We start from the raw sequence: 13,276 nt of genomic DNA, 5'->3' as shown, positions 1-13,276 counted from the left end.
CTTTTTGTAAACTTGACCAGTGAAATGTTTTGCTTTGGCAGCTGCTTTTAGAGCTTTGTTTGGTAATGTGACATAATGCAATGTTCTTTATTAACCTAACAGCAGGTTAGAGGACTATTTATTGCCTTTTCCACCATCTGGTCAAATTAAACTTCTCATTCCCAGTTTAATCTTCCATACCAACATATCTATTCAACTGAGAAGATTAAGGGAAATCTTTATAAATGCAATAAAATGTTATTATCTGTTTTACTTTATTAAGTTTGAGTTGCAGGAAATTATTTCCTGTATCTTTATTGACCCCACCATTCAGAATTTAAAAAAAATTATATTATGCCAACAAAAGAAACTCCAAAAAAAACAGATGAGAGGTTAAAAAAAGACAAAAATCAGAGGAATATAGATTCTGTGATGGTGAGGGTGCCAAGATTTGGTATAAAAGGATCTTCACCTTTTCAAAGGTTTAGTCTTTTGAAGAAAAAAAGGGGCAAGGGCCTTATTTTGCCTCAGAATCATCAATATGTTTCAAGAAATGTTTCTTAACATAAAATTACAAAGAACTCAGTTTTTTTTTAAGCATTACAATGGTAGGGAGGTCTTTATTGACTCTGCAGAGACAACCAAAGTCTACTTTTCCAGCTGCTTTTGAGGAAAATGAAACATCTGTTTTATCCAGGCTGGTATCATCAGCATCTGTGCTGGTTCATCACTTTCCATGAAATGCTCAGCTTGAACGCATATGAATGTGCCTCTAATGCTGCGGTGTATGCTAGGATTCTGGAAATTCTGCCAGGGGTGTCCAAAGCTGGTCTCTGAAGCCTGCAGTCCAAAGGCAATCATTTTAATTAGTCTTTCTTTTCTCACTCGAGTGCCACATTTGTTTTAAGACAATATTAACTAAACACAGAAATACAATAAGCTTCCATCTGGACTTAAAACACAACCATCAACTGCAAAAGAAGACCTTAACAAACAGGCTAGCGCCATCTTCCCGACAGTCCACGATCACTGGGGTTTTTAACCGACAGTTTAATTACAAACAGGACAGTGCAACATGGCGTGCACTCAGACAGCGTGGTTGGTAAAGCCATGCTGTCCTTTAATCTTGTTAAAAAGCTGACATTTCGAAAAATGTTGCAAAAATTTCTCAGCCAATATGAATTTCCTGGATGAATATTCATGTTATAAACAGCTATTCCACAACTTTACAATGACATTAAAAAGGTAATACTAAAGGCGATCAAACACATTCAATTTTACCATTCCACCTCTGGTCAAGTCCAAACATGTCCCCTAATATGAGCTTTATCAGAGACTATGTAACTGTGTTACATGGTGTTTAGAGACCATATGTTCCAGATGACCACGTTGCCAAAACCCCAGGAGAAACCCTGATCTGTTTTATCAGACTGGGGACTGGATGAGCATAAACTAGTCTGCACATCGAGCTAAATGTTCTTTAGAAATGAAAGTATAATGATCTTTAAAAGGGCGTACTTTCATTAATATGGTATTATTGTTATTTAAGTTGAAAATGGTCTGAAAATAACAACAATAATCACTTAGCGCAAAATTATCATCTATTGCAATAATTTCTTAGAAAATTAATGGCATGAAAAAATGTGTTACCGTGACAGGCCTACTTGGCACAATGACCTCTTCATCTGGTTCAGATGTGTTGGAGCAGGGAAACATGAAAATCTTGCAGGATTGTGGCCCTCTGGCCCCTGCCTTATGCTATAATCAAGGCCAGTCAGCGATGAGTTGCTGGTATTAGATTTTAAATTTGGTTCTACTTTTTAATGATAAAAAGATTTGTAGTCTGTGAATATAAATCATTTATTTGGATTTTTGTCTGAATTATAAAATTTCAAACAAACAAACAAAAAAATACATTTTGAAATTGTCTGCAAACCTTTGGGAGTCCTCAGTAGTTTCTGCCCATGTGTGAAATCAACGCTGGATAAGAAGAAGGATCTTTCTCCTCATCAGCAGCATAACATCCAGACTTTATTGCTGTTTTGTTGTAGACGTCCATGTATCTACAGATGACCAGAGGAAGAGCTAGCCGCGCAGCTGAACCCAGCGCGGTGCACGAGACACTTGGACTGAAGGTGCGACGCGGACCAAGTCTGCACCTCAGCCCTGCATTCTGACTTGGCTGGTGGTCTCCATGCTCTCATTCTTTGTGTCTCCGTCTTTAATTCCACCGTCGTTCCTTTATCTCCGTAGCATTTGGCATGCATCCTTTTCCGTCTGACAGGAAATGCATTACTTTTTTCCATGTTTCTTTGTGTAATCCCCGTGATTTTGTTCCTCATTGTGTTTTTGGTGCTTTGTGTCTGGTAAATGCCACGTTTTGCATGAGAGCTTCGTTATCACCTAATTTAATTAAATTAGAAATGCATGACATATTCATTTTCATTTAGCTGCACCTTGATGCCGTAATCATTTATCTCGCTTATCTGAGTTGATGCAACTTGTCCCACCCATCACACAGAGCCACCCCCCCCCCACCCCCCCACCTCCACCTCCACCTCCACCTCCACCTTCTGCAGGAATGTTGATCAGGCTCTCCCACAGAGGCAGCAGGAGTACGACCCACTCCCACAGCAGGCTCTGTTAGCCCAGAGCAAACACCAGCCATCTGTAGTGATCTAGCTGTAGAAAAGGAAAGAAAAGAGACACATAATTGAACATGTCTTCATTGTTTGAGCACTTTAGAAGGATATTGAAGGGACGTTGTGTAAGAATTACCCCCATCTAATGTTGAAATCGTCATCACAAACTAGCTCCTCACCTTTACCAACACCTGTTGCAACAACGGTAGCCGCCGTCGATCAAAAAGCTTTGTTACCACTAATTACAAACATGTCATCCCATAGTGTTCATAGTTGTGGTAGAACCAAGCGGCAACCTCCAGCGGTTAAAAGTGAAGCCGATGCGGAAGTGCATAAACTACAGTTCCCCCTTCATCCACTAGGGGCTCCAAAACAGAGCAAATCCCCATAGACTCCCATGTTAAAAAGACCAACTTCACAGCAGAAATAAACATGTTTACTGCCTGGTTCAAAAATCCATTTTAGGTTTAATAGGTCAGGTTTACCTTCATGACAACTGTAGGAGGAGTGAATTTTTTTCTAACTCGCCCGTTTAAAAGTAATTTAATCTCGAAGTTCGACATATTTAGGGGCGTGTCCTTCTGATTGACAGGTACCAATCTCCGTCTTCAAGTCAGAAGAACGTAGAACAACCGCGGTTTTAGGATTGTTAACAACATGACTTAGCTGTAGCCCGCTTACCTCCGTTAGCTGGTTAGCTCCTGTTATCTCGGGGTTAGCTCGGTTAGCTCTTAGCTACAGAAAGGTCAGAGTTCGCTCGATGTCAATCATCCACCATGACGCTCACAGCTCCCCTTTCAGCTCCACCTCTTTTTCCATATATGTATTTTCTGGGCAAGACGACACACATGCCTCTGCCAAGATGGTGATGGTAGGGACCGCCCACCGAGTTTCAATGCAGCTCTTCAGAAACCTACGGGTGACGTCACGGAGGCTCCGTCCATCTCATTATATACAGTCTATGGGTAGAACGCCGGCTTTCAGTGGAGGTAAAGCCGTACTAAAACGTGGTGAGAAGACTTTTACCGTTAACCAGCGTTTAGCGCAACTTTGAAAGCCACTGAAAGCACATAAACACCAGCTTCTGTAGCAAGGAGGCAGTGTGTTTTATCAGGATGTACTGTCATACTAACTTTGCAAATGAGAAACAATTTCACACAGAAGCCAATAAGATAACAGACGAACAAATGAATCTCCTTCTTGACTCCTGCCGTCTGGGGAAGGCTAGCTCCATGTTGACGTTACCGTCTTGTCGTAAGTTCCCGTTGGCTTCTGTGCTGCTGCTGCTGCATTCTTCTACATGGAGGCTGAACAGATTTTCCAACTTGCTGGGATATTATCGTCTAGTCCTTCTTTTACACACCTACTATGAATATTTCATCCCAATCAATTGCATGGCAATATTTTTAATGGAATCGTTATCAAGTTAATGAGAACATTCACATCAGTGATGAAATTTCGTCCTGCGACTTTAGGTTTATTTTTCTGAACCGAAGTGGATTTTTCTTAATACTGGCATCCAACGGATCCACAACGAACCAGTCAGAGAGGGCTTGTCGTCACCAGAGCCGGTTATGAGTTAAGAAGTGTCCCTTTGTCGCTGGTGCTTTATTCAGTCTTTGTATCATCAGGACCAATCGGCATGTCTTATTTTTCTCTGCTTCTTCAAGCTAGCAGCTAGCTGCTGAAGCAGATACTCCAACTGTCCTAAAGTCCGTCCTGAAGTGGCTGTAGTCCGACTCTACCTTCTGGACTAAAGTTCTCCTCTCTTTTCTAGAACACGATGAACCCGTTGCCTCTTATTTTATTTTGCAACATCAAAACAATATCGTCCTTGTTTAACAGTTTATCCTCTAGTTTCTCGTGAAAGATGGATTCTTGTTTGAATCCATCTTTGTTTTTTCCATCTTGAGTTTGTTTTACAATCTTCATCATTTATTCTCAATTTGGCTTCGAACTTGGTGTGCATATAAACAGAGACCCATATTTCACCTCCGAATTATTCGGAATTTCATGTTGTTTTTCCACATCGGTTCCGTTGTGCAAAGACCTTTGTCCCATGTCAGCTGTGAGTATTTGTCCCTCGTACTTGTGGCTGTAGTTTTAAGATGGCAGACCTTCATTGCACTTCTCCGCTGGCATAAGGCCCATTTCTGCTGGATGCAGAAGACTGATATGCAGACGGGCGTGCAGTTTCATCCATTTCCTTTGGAGCTTAGCTGTCCATCAGTTGATGCAGCAAATGAAAAAATACCACCAGAAACAACCGCAAAAGCAGTTGCAGAAGATTGTTATTCTTTTTATTCTGGTTCTTTTGGACACAACTTTCTTGTACAGCGGTTCATTTCCGCTGCCAACTGGTGTCTAAACTCAGCACTGCCCTCTAGTGGATGGACTGAGTTCAACAACCATGGTAACGTAAAAGACACGTGGAAGTATGAGGACGACATACAACGTTTTAACCTGAGGTCCTCATTTACTATTGTAAGGGAGCAGAAATGGACCTTTTACTGTCAAATATATTTTAAAAAATCTAAAAATATTCACTTGTGAGTTTGATACCGCAATGACGAATAGTTCTGGCCAGTAAAAACAAGAGAAAATGTTACACAATGTCCCCTTAAGACTTTCTCATGTGTTTTTCTCTGTGAAGGTTAAAACTTTCTGAAGGGGTTGTATTTCATGACAGGGTCATAAAAGTACATTTAGCAGACAGTTTCCCTCCAGTACATAAAATGTTTGTGCCTGTTATCGTGCACATCGCTGTCTGGCATGGCTTTCAGTCAAACGCCTGCACCTTCCCATTTAAACAAGCGCTGATTTTAATCAAACATGAGTCGGGAAGAAGTGTGTGTGCTTGGTGAAGTGGTGTGTCAGATTGCCGGAGTCTCTCTTGCTTTACTGCTGATGGACGGTGACAGAGATGTCTCCATGTCCGTCTCCTCTGGGAATGAAAAATGAGGACCACAGGACATGTCATTGCACGCAACTGTTTTATTTTCCTTCCTCATACTCAGATTCCTGCCAAGCACCTCTGCGTGTTTGTATGCTACGATGCCGCGAGCACCAGTCATCCAGCCTCCATCTTTGGCTTGTTTTCACGTAGCTGGATTACAGGTGTCAGCAGTAAGCCTGCAACACCCATTGGCACCAAGAAGCTGAGAAATATTTGGCTTTTTATGGAGAGACACAGCAGGATGACACATTGTTTCTTGCAGTAGAGTGGCATGGAGATGGATTAGAAATCCCCACTTTCCCTGCATGCATTTTTTCATATGAACACACGCTCATTATTCTAACACCTCATCCTCCATCAGGCCCCGTGGGTCCCACAGGACTCAGAGACATTACCTCCTTTTCCCTGCACAAGGGAATTGCAGTGACATGGTGAAGAGTGCTGAATTTATTGCCGTCTCCATGTGATTTTTACATTTCAGGAAGATATCTTCCATTTGGAACCGGGCAAAGTGGAATCTGGGAAGGGAAAGTGCTCCTACGACCCGAAGCTCAACAGCGTGTCGGCTTTGATCAGTGAGTATGATGCAGGGTAGACATGGCACAGTCCAACTCACATCCCTACAGCAGCAGATTTTTCCCTTTATTTACATGCCCTCCTTCTCCAGTACTGTATTTATCCTCAGCCTTTCATGCCCCGACGCTGCTCATCACACACTAGGGCGTTTCCATTACACATAGAATTGCGAAAAAACTAAATATCGCAATAAAAAACGCTGATGGAAACGCATGCACTTTGAAAAAAGTCTCAAATATTGCTAAAAAGTTTTTACACTTTCATGTAGTGTTTTTTTTGTTTGTTTTTCTTTTAGATGTTTTGATATGGAAACATATCGCAAAAACACATTTTTTTTTCGCATTTACGTGTCCCCGGACGTGATGTTGGGGTTCATGACCGATTCGTGTCCAGTAAAGATGGTGAACAAACAACAGCAAATTTCAGAGTTTTAGATAAGAAAATTAGGGAGAAAAGCTTTGAAAATCTGTAACAAATTCTCCGCAGCAAGTAGAAAACGCTACAAAAACACTATTGCGTGGCTACTTTGCATCAACTGTTATTATCATAAAATCGCGCAAGAATAACAAGATTTTACGAGACTTGAGGCTAATGCGCTAAACACTGTTCAATGGAAACATCCGCAAATCGCAGTTGTTTGTCAAAACGTACGAATATCGCAAATATCATAAAGGAAACGCAGCTACAGACCCCTGATCAGCATCGGACTTAAAAGATTAATGACAAATAATATTATATAAAGAAATATAAAACATGTAAAAGTGATGTGATGAATACAATAAAACACAATGGTTTTATTTGCTTTGGGGTTGTAACAATGCATTAATATATTGATCATGTCGTCAGTGAGCCAAAGACGTTTGACACAAATACTAACTTCATAAAAAATCAATACTCTAATAATTTATCAAACGCACTTTTATTTTGAAAATGTCTGTATTTCCCTTTCATGTTGTTTTCCATTTACCTAGTCTGTCTTCGTTATAAAAAGTTTTCTTTAAATAAAGTTGTTTAAGAGTTCAGAAATAAAAATGTTAATGGCGAACTGTGACATCATTTCTTATCGATTGGTTGAACTTTTCTGATCGGATCAAAATCTGTTCGTGATGGAATTTAAGTTACTGGTAAACACTGAATTGTATCCATTAAATCAATATAATATCATACCACTACCCTGCTTTAAACCAGTAAACTGATCACTAACCGCGTGACGTCTGATAGGCCGCCGCGATCATGTGACTCAGAAGAAAAACGCTGTCGTTTGGTTTCTCGTGCAGCTTTGAGCCTAAAATTACACGTATCTGCAGAGTGGTATCATAATCGATATTTTGATTGGCTGATATCAACATATCGACTCCAGAGTATCCGTTGGCCGATCGCAATCTCTACATCTAAAGTTGGTGTTTATGATGGTGCTAATGGGTGAAATAAAAGGATCCCATTAAAACGGGAATGCTGTGCTAGCGTAGCGCTCATGAGGTCGGTTTCCTCTGTCCTTTTAGCTCAGTCTCTCTGAGTCCGGATCAGGCCGCACAGTTGCCACCAGTGAAAGGCGATTTTCTCCCAGCGGGCAAGATGGCAAGTGTAAATCACCGCCACTGCTTTCCCACATTAGCGCTGTGCCAGCTGACCAGAATGGAACCAGGACTGTCATCCAAGATGGATTTACCTCCCACTTCCATCACTTAGCATTATCTAAAGGACACGGTTGTTGGTGTTGATGAGGATTAAGAATCCTGTGCAACAACAGAAGATTTAGCGCTGACCACCGACTGCTCGGCTCCTCACCACATTACACATCCCGTCATCCGTGGACGTTTTAATGATGCGTCATCAATCTCCCGCAGCTCTGCCGGGGAGCGTGACATTGAGTGAAACGGTGGTGAAGGACTGTTGCTTGTCCCTGCCGTCTCCGTGCTCGGGGATTAACACCTGCTGCCTCGTGGGCCCCAAACGGCAGCTGGAGGAACAACACCTCACCTTCCTGTGGCTTAACAAGCCTTTTCAGGCTGCACACATGGATGTGCTCATATTTTACGCCTTTATGAAGTGTGCTGTTATTCCTAATGATTCCTTACGGGAAGTTTCCTGGAGGACTCGTTGTTCTGGAGTCGAGTGGTTTTTTTTTTTCCTGTTTAAAAAAAGGGAATGAAGCTGAATTTTTTTGGAGTTTATGCAGCTGTTCATATCCACAGGTTTACGTTAATGCTGAAAAGAAAAGTTGTTGTAAAGCAGGGATCCTCCGTCTTGGTCCTCCAGGTCTGGTGTCCTGTCTCTGCTGGAACACCGGACTCAGACTCTGACTAGATCTGCACATCTGCTGAATACACGTTGATTTGAATCAGGTGTTTTTGCAGCGGGGACAGGACCAGGACTGAGGATCCCTGTTGTAAAGGAAGGTAACGCTGCACGTTTAGTCCTGCTAATCCATTTTTTTCAGTGACCTGCAGAGGTTTACGTGTAGAAGTGCTGTTTCCAGAGAAACGTCTCTTTATCGGGCAGAATTACAGACATAAAGAGATTAACTGATCAGATTAGAGACAAATGCCTGTTAATGCAGAAAAACTTTGCATGAGGTGCTAACTTAGGTGGCTTTCCATGTTGGGGAGGACGGAAATAAACTCAACGGAGTTCTTCTTTGTTCTTGTTCTCCTCCTAGAACACTTGTTCTTCCTTCCTGGAAGTTTGATTCACGTTTAAACCAAGCAAGTTTTACTGATTTACAAGTTACAGCCGAGCGCAACGAGGAATTTCAAAGGAAATGTAAAAATTTACTAATCTCATAAACCATGATTTTTGCATTTAATTTTTCAAAAATATTTTTTTTATTTGATTTTTTTTTTAAATTTGGTTTCCTTTTGTTGTTTTGTTTTATTTATTATTATTATCATTATTATTATTTATGTATCATTGTAATTATTATAATTATTATAATGTTATTATTTATGTATTAATATTAATTATTATTTATTATTAGTAGTATATTTCATTTAATTTCCTTTTTTGTCTTTTTTTTATTTCACCTATTTTTATTTTCATTTTGTTTTGTAGAAATTATTTGTTTATCTAAGGATGTCCTCAGACTCTTCTCTGCCTCAGCTGTTCAGGTAAAAACAGGGTTTGGTTTTTTTTTTTTAGCAATAAGAAGAACTCAGGAAGACAGACTAACAGAAAACAAAAGAAAGCAACAAATCAGTCATGTTAAATTCTGAAGCATCAAACCAGAAGTTTGCTTTCGCCTTATCGTGAGATTTCAACATGTTTAATTCCAAACAGATCAAGTCATTTAAAACACGATTAATTCTAATTCCAGACGACTCTCTGAAGCAGCAGAGTGTTTAGTGCAGAACGAGGCGGCAGATCAACGTCAGAGTGAAGGACTTTAACTCCTCTCTTTCCTCCTCAGAGGGTGAACTCTACGCCGGAGTCTACGTTGACTTCATGGGAACAGACTCGGCCATCTTCCGAACTTTAGGAGCAAAGACCGCCATGCGGACGGATCAGTACAACTCCCGATGGCTGAACGGTAAAACTGCGACGCCTCTGAAGTGTCGCCGCCCCACGCGGCTCCCAGGCATCGGTTGCAGAGACGAAGATGCTGATTTTCCCAACATCTCTTCTCTCCACAGACCCCACCTTCATCCACGTGCAGCTCATCCCCGACAGCGCCGAGAGAAATGACGACAAGCTGTACTTTTTCTTCCGGGAGAAGTCCTCTGAGATGGGCCAGAGTCCCGTGACCCAGTCCCGCATCGGACGCATCTGCCTGGTGCGTACGCAGAGACGAGCGTTTTTACTTTAACAAAGCGAAACCCCGCAGCGTCTGCAGGAAAGGATCCCGAGACAAGCCGCTAACGCTAACATGCTAGAATCCACATGTCTCCAGCCTTCCTGTCTGCAACGCGTCCTTCTGTTTGCCCTCTGACCTTTGACCCTGTGACCCCTCGGCTCCTTGTCCGGAGATACTGGAAGCTTGTGGCGTAATAAAGATAAAGAAATAAGACTTCCTGTACAGAGTGAACCCAGCCAGAAAAATAAATGCTAACTGTCTCCAGAAAGATCGGCCATCGTTCTGAGCTCATGGTGTTTATACAGCACGCATGTGCATGTTCTGCACGCTGCGCTTGTCGTCTCAGCTGGTCTCTGTTGTATTTATTTGAGGGGGTCAGGCGCTGACCCGGCACACAAACACTCATCCCTCTCCCGGCGGAGTCCGGCGTGGCCCTCCAGGGACGCCGTTCTGTCATTCCTGCTTCGCCGCACATCTGGATCCTCTTATGGTTTTTCTTCACACCAGAAGTATCTTCACTGTAATCACACTGAAAGCATTTCAACCCCCCCCAACGGGACTGCATGAAGACCAGCAGATAATGATGCTGGGTCAGATCCCCGCTCATCTTCACTGGGATGGATTCTGGTTTTCCTCCATCACAGATGGATGTGAGGTTGTTTACGCCGCCTTTGATTTGTACTCAAAGTCGAATTTTCCGAGTTTCCAGTTGGAAATACAACTTGAACGACATCTGAAGTCAGAAAACCAAATGAGAAAGTGAGAGCAGACCATAGACTGTATATAAAGAGATGGACGGAGCCTCCGTGGCGTCACCGTAGGTTGCTGAAGAGCTGAATTGAAGCTCGGTGGGCGGTTCCTACCATCGCCATCTTGGCAGGGGCATGCGTGTCGTTTCGCCCGGAAAATACATATAAGAGCAAAGAGGTGGAGCTGAGAGGGGGGGCTGTGAGCGTCATGGTGGTTGATTGATATTGAGCGAACTCCGAGCTGCCTGTAGCTAAGAGCTAACCGAGCTAACCTGGAGATAACAGGAGCTAACCAGCTAACGGAGGTAAGCGGGCTAAAGCTAAGTCACGTTGTTAACCGGCTAAAAAGCACGGTTGTTCTACGTTCTTCTGACTTGAAGTGGGAGATCGGGTACCTGTCACAAGGACACGCCCATAAATATGCCAAAATTCGAGATTAAATTACTTTTAGACGGGCGAGTTAGAAAGAAATTCAGTCCCCCCACAGTTTTCATGAAGGTAAACCTGACCTATTAAACCTAAAATGGATTTTTGAACCAGGCTGTAAACATGTTTATTTCTGCTGTGAAGTTGGTCTTTTTAACATGGGAGTCTATGGGGATTTGCTCTGTTTTGCAGCCCCTAGTGGATGAAGGGGGAACTGCAGTTTTATGCACTTCCGCATAGGCTTCACCTTTAACCGCTGGAGGTTGCCGCTTGGTTGCAACTTGGTTGCAACTTAGCTTCTCATGGAAAACAGTCTTGTATCTCGTGTCATTATGCTGCCCCTAATGTTCAAAACTGAAAGCTGAGCTGAAAATTGAAAGTTTTTTGCGGCTCCCTAAGAGGCGCTTGAGGCTTAAGGATGGCCCCACGTTTAACCTCTTCATCACCACCAGGCTGTGATAATGTGTTCTACTGGATCACCGATGACCCAGTGGTAATGAAGAGGTTGACAATCACTGCTTGATCGGATCCATCCTGACGTCTCTTTAGCTTCCTGGCTTTTAGACCTGCATGCGCTCTGCGTTTACATGCGTGTAAATGTGTTTTTCTCACCAACAGAATGACGACGGAGGTCACTGCTGTCTGGTCAACAAGTGGAGCACCTTCCTGAAGGCCCGGCTCATCTGCTCAGTGCCCGGGGCCGACGGCATGGAGACGCACTTTGACGAGCTCCGTGAGTACAAAGAAGCTTTGCACCTGCAGAAAAAAACCCTGCTGTTGTGTCTTCCAGCGGGATCCACTGATGTGCTAATGTGGAGGCTACTCGCTGTTTTATAGACCCGCTTGTCAATCAAAGCGGCTGCTGGGAGGTGTGATGCCTTCTCTGTGGGCGGCGCATCGCTACTCAGGAGAAGCATCTCAGTCATTTCATTTCTTTTGGAGCGAGTCATTATCGCAGGAAGAAGGGAAGATCTGGATTCGTGTTTGTTTTTCATTTTTCAGACAACAAATGAAATGAAAAACACACACGGTGAAGCTCTGTCGTCTCCTGTCATATGACTCATGGAGGCCATGACAACGGCTCACAACTCTAAAAGAATATTTATAGCTGAAAAATATTAGTTTACCGATAAAGAAATATGTTCACATATTGATTATAAAAACATGCACAAATACTTTTAGTTTACTTAGAAAAGTATAAATATAACATTGATTTCTTTTGCAGCTCTGTCACACATAAGGTGACGTTTTATTTCTTACACTGGTGAGACGAAGCTGAAAGAGCTTTGAACTCTTTAAAAGCTGCTTGTATCGGGAGTAAACACAGCAAACTGCTGATAAATCAGTTGGAAATAGAAGAAATACTGTGACACAATCCAGATCCACTTTCCCACAACGTTGTCTGGTTGTCCTGGTATGTTCCCTACGAAAAGAGCCGTCTTCCTCTCCAGAAGACTCACAGGGTCACAGTCATCTTCAGCTACCTTCCAAGCAAAACCTTGAATAAAGGAACAGAGAAATAATCTTTTTTTTTCTTTATGAAACATAAAGATGATTACATTTGTGAGAATTTCATTTAATATTAAATTTGTGACACTTTATAACACTATTACTGTGTTTTTCGGAGCACGTAAGGTTTTAGCTGTAATTGTTGCCTGGCAGACTTTATGCTCTGAACCGTGGTACAGAGACGGTTGTCAGGAAAAGTTTGGCTCGTGTGTTGGTAACTTGTATCTGTCCAGATCGGCTTCCTTCCTTAGAGCGCGTGCAAACCGTCTCTCCCTCTCTAACTGCTTTATTTCTTCAACCGGTAAGCAAACAGTACAGCATGCGCAGAGATCTACAGGGATGACGTCCTCAGCTGGCACATCTCCAGTTCACTGACTCCTTGTGTCACCACACAGACATCTGGGTCAGCAACACACCGTCATGCTGGCTCCGTAGCTTATCCATGTCATCCAAAAACATTTTGACAGATTCTTGAACAACATAAAATCAGATCGGGCTCAGTTGGTACAACCAGAATTAATGCGTCGATTTTTGACAAAACTGAAGGATTTTAATTGTACAGGTCTAAAAAAAATGTGGTAATGTCGTCTGCATTAATAATTTATTTTAAGATAAAAATTGCAAAAACAATTTGTGAGCTTTTTCTTTT

The 13,276-nt window shown here is 42.2% G+C and overlaps 1 protein-coding gene across 1 annotated transcript in view; it reads left to right on the top strand.

Moving 5' to 3' along the window:
- LOC306757274 (semaphorin-3F-like) overlaps positions 1–13,276 on the top strand; it is an 81,384-nt gene that overhangs the window by 53,821 nt on the left and 14,287 nt on the right. The window contains exons 6-10 of the mRNA XM_079242278.1: positions 2,031–2,114; positions 6,059–6,152; positions 9,560–9,679; positions 9,783–9,922; positions 11,737–11,851. Coding sequence (XP_079098404.1) covers positions 2,031–2,114; positions 6,059–6,152; positions 9,560–9,679; positions 9,783–9,922; positions 11,737–11,851 — 553 coding nt within the window. The remainder of the gene's footprint in view (positions 1–2,030; positions 2,115–6,058; positions 6,153–9,559; positions 9,680–9,782; positions 9,923–11,736; positions 11,852–13,276) is intronic.

The sequence above is a fragment of the Telmatherina bonti genome (assembly GCF_933228915.1).
Source record: "Telmatherina bonti genome assembly, chromosome: 6".
NCBI lineage: Eukaryota > Metazoa > Chordata > Actinopteri > Atheriniformes > Telmatherinidae > Telmatherina > Telmatherina bonti.
Note: the sequence above shows the minus strand (reverse complement) of the source record. Positions and strands in the feature narration are given on the sequence as shown.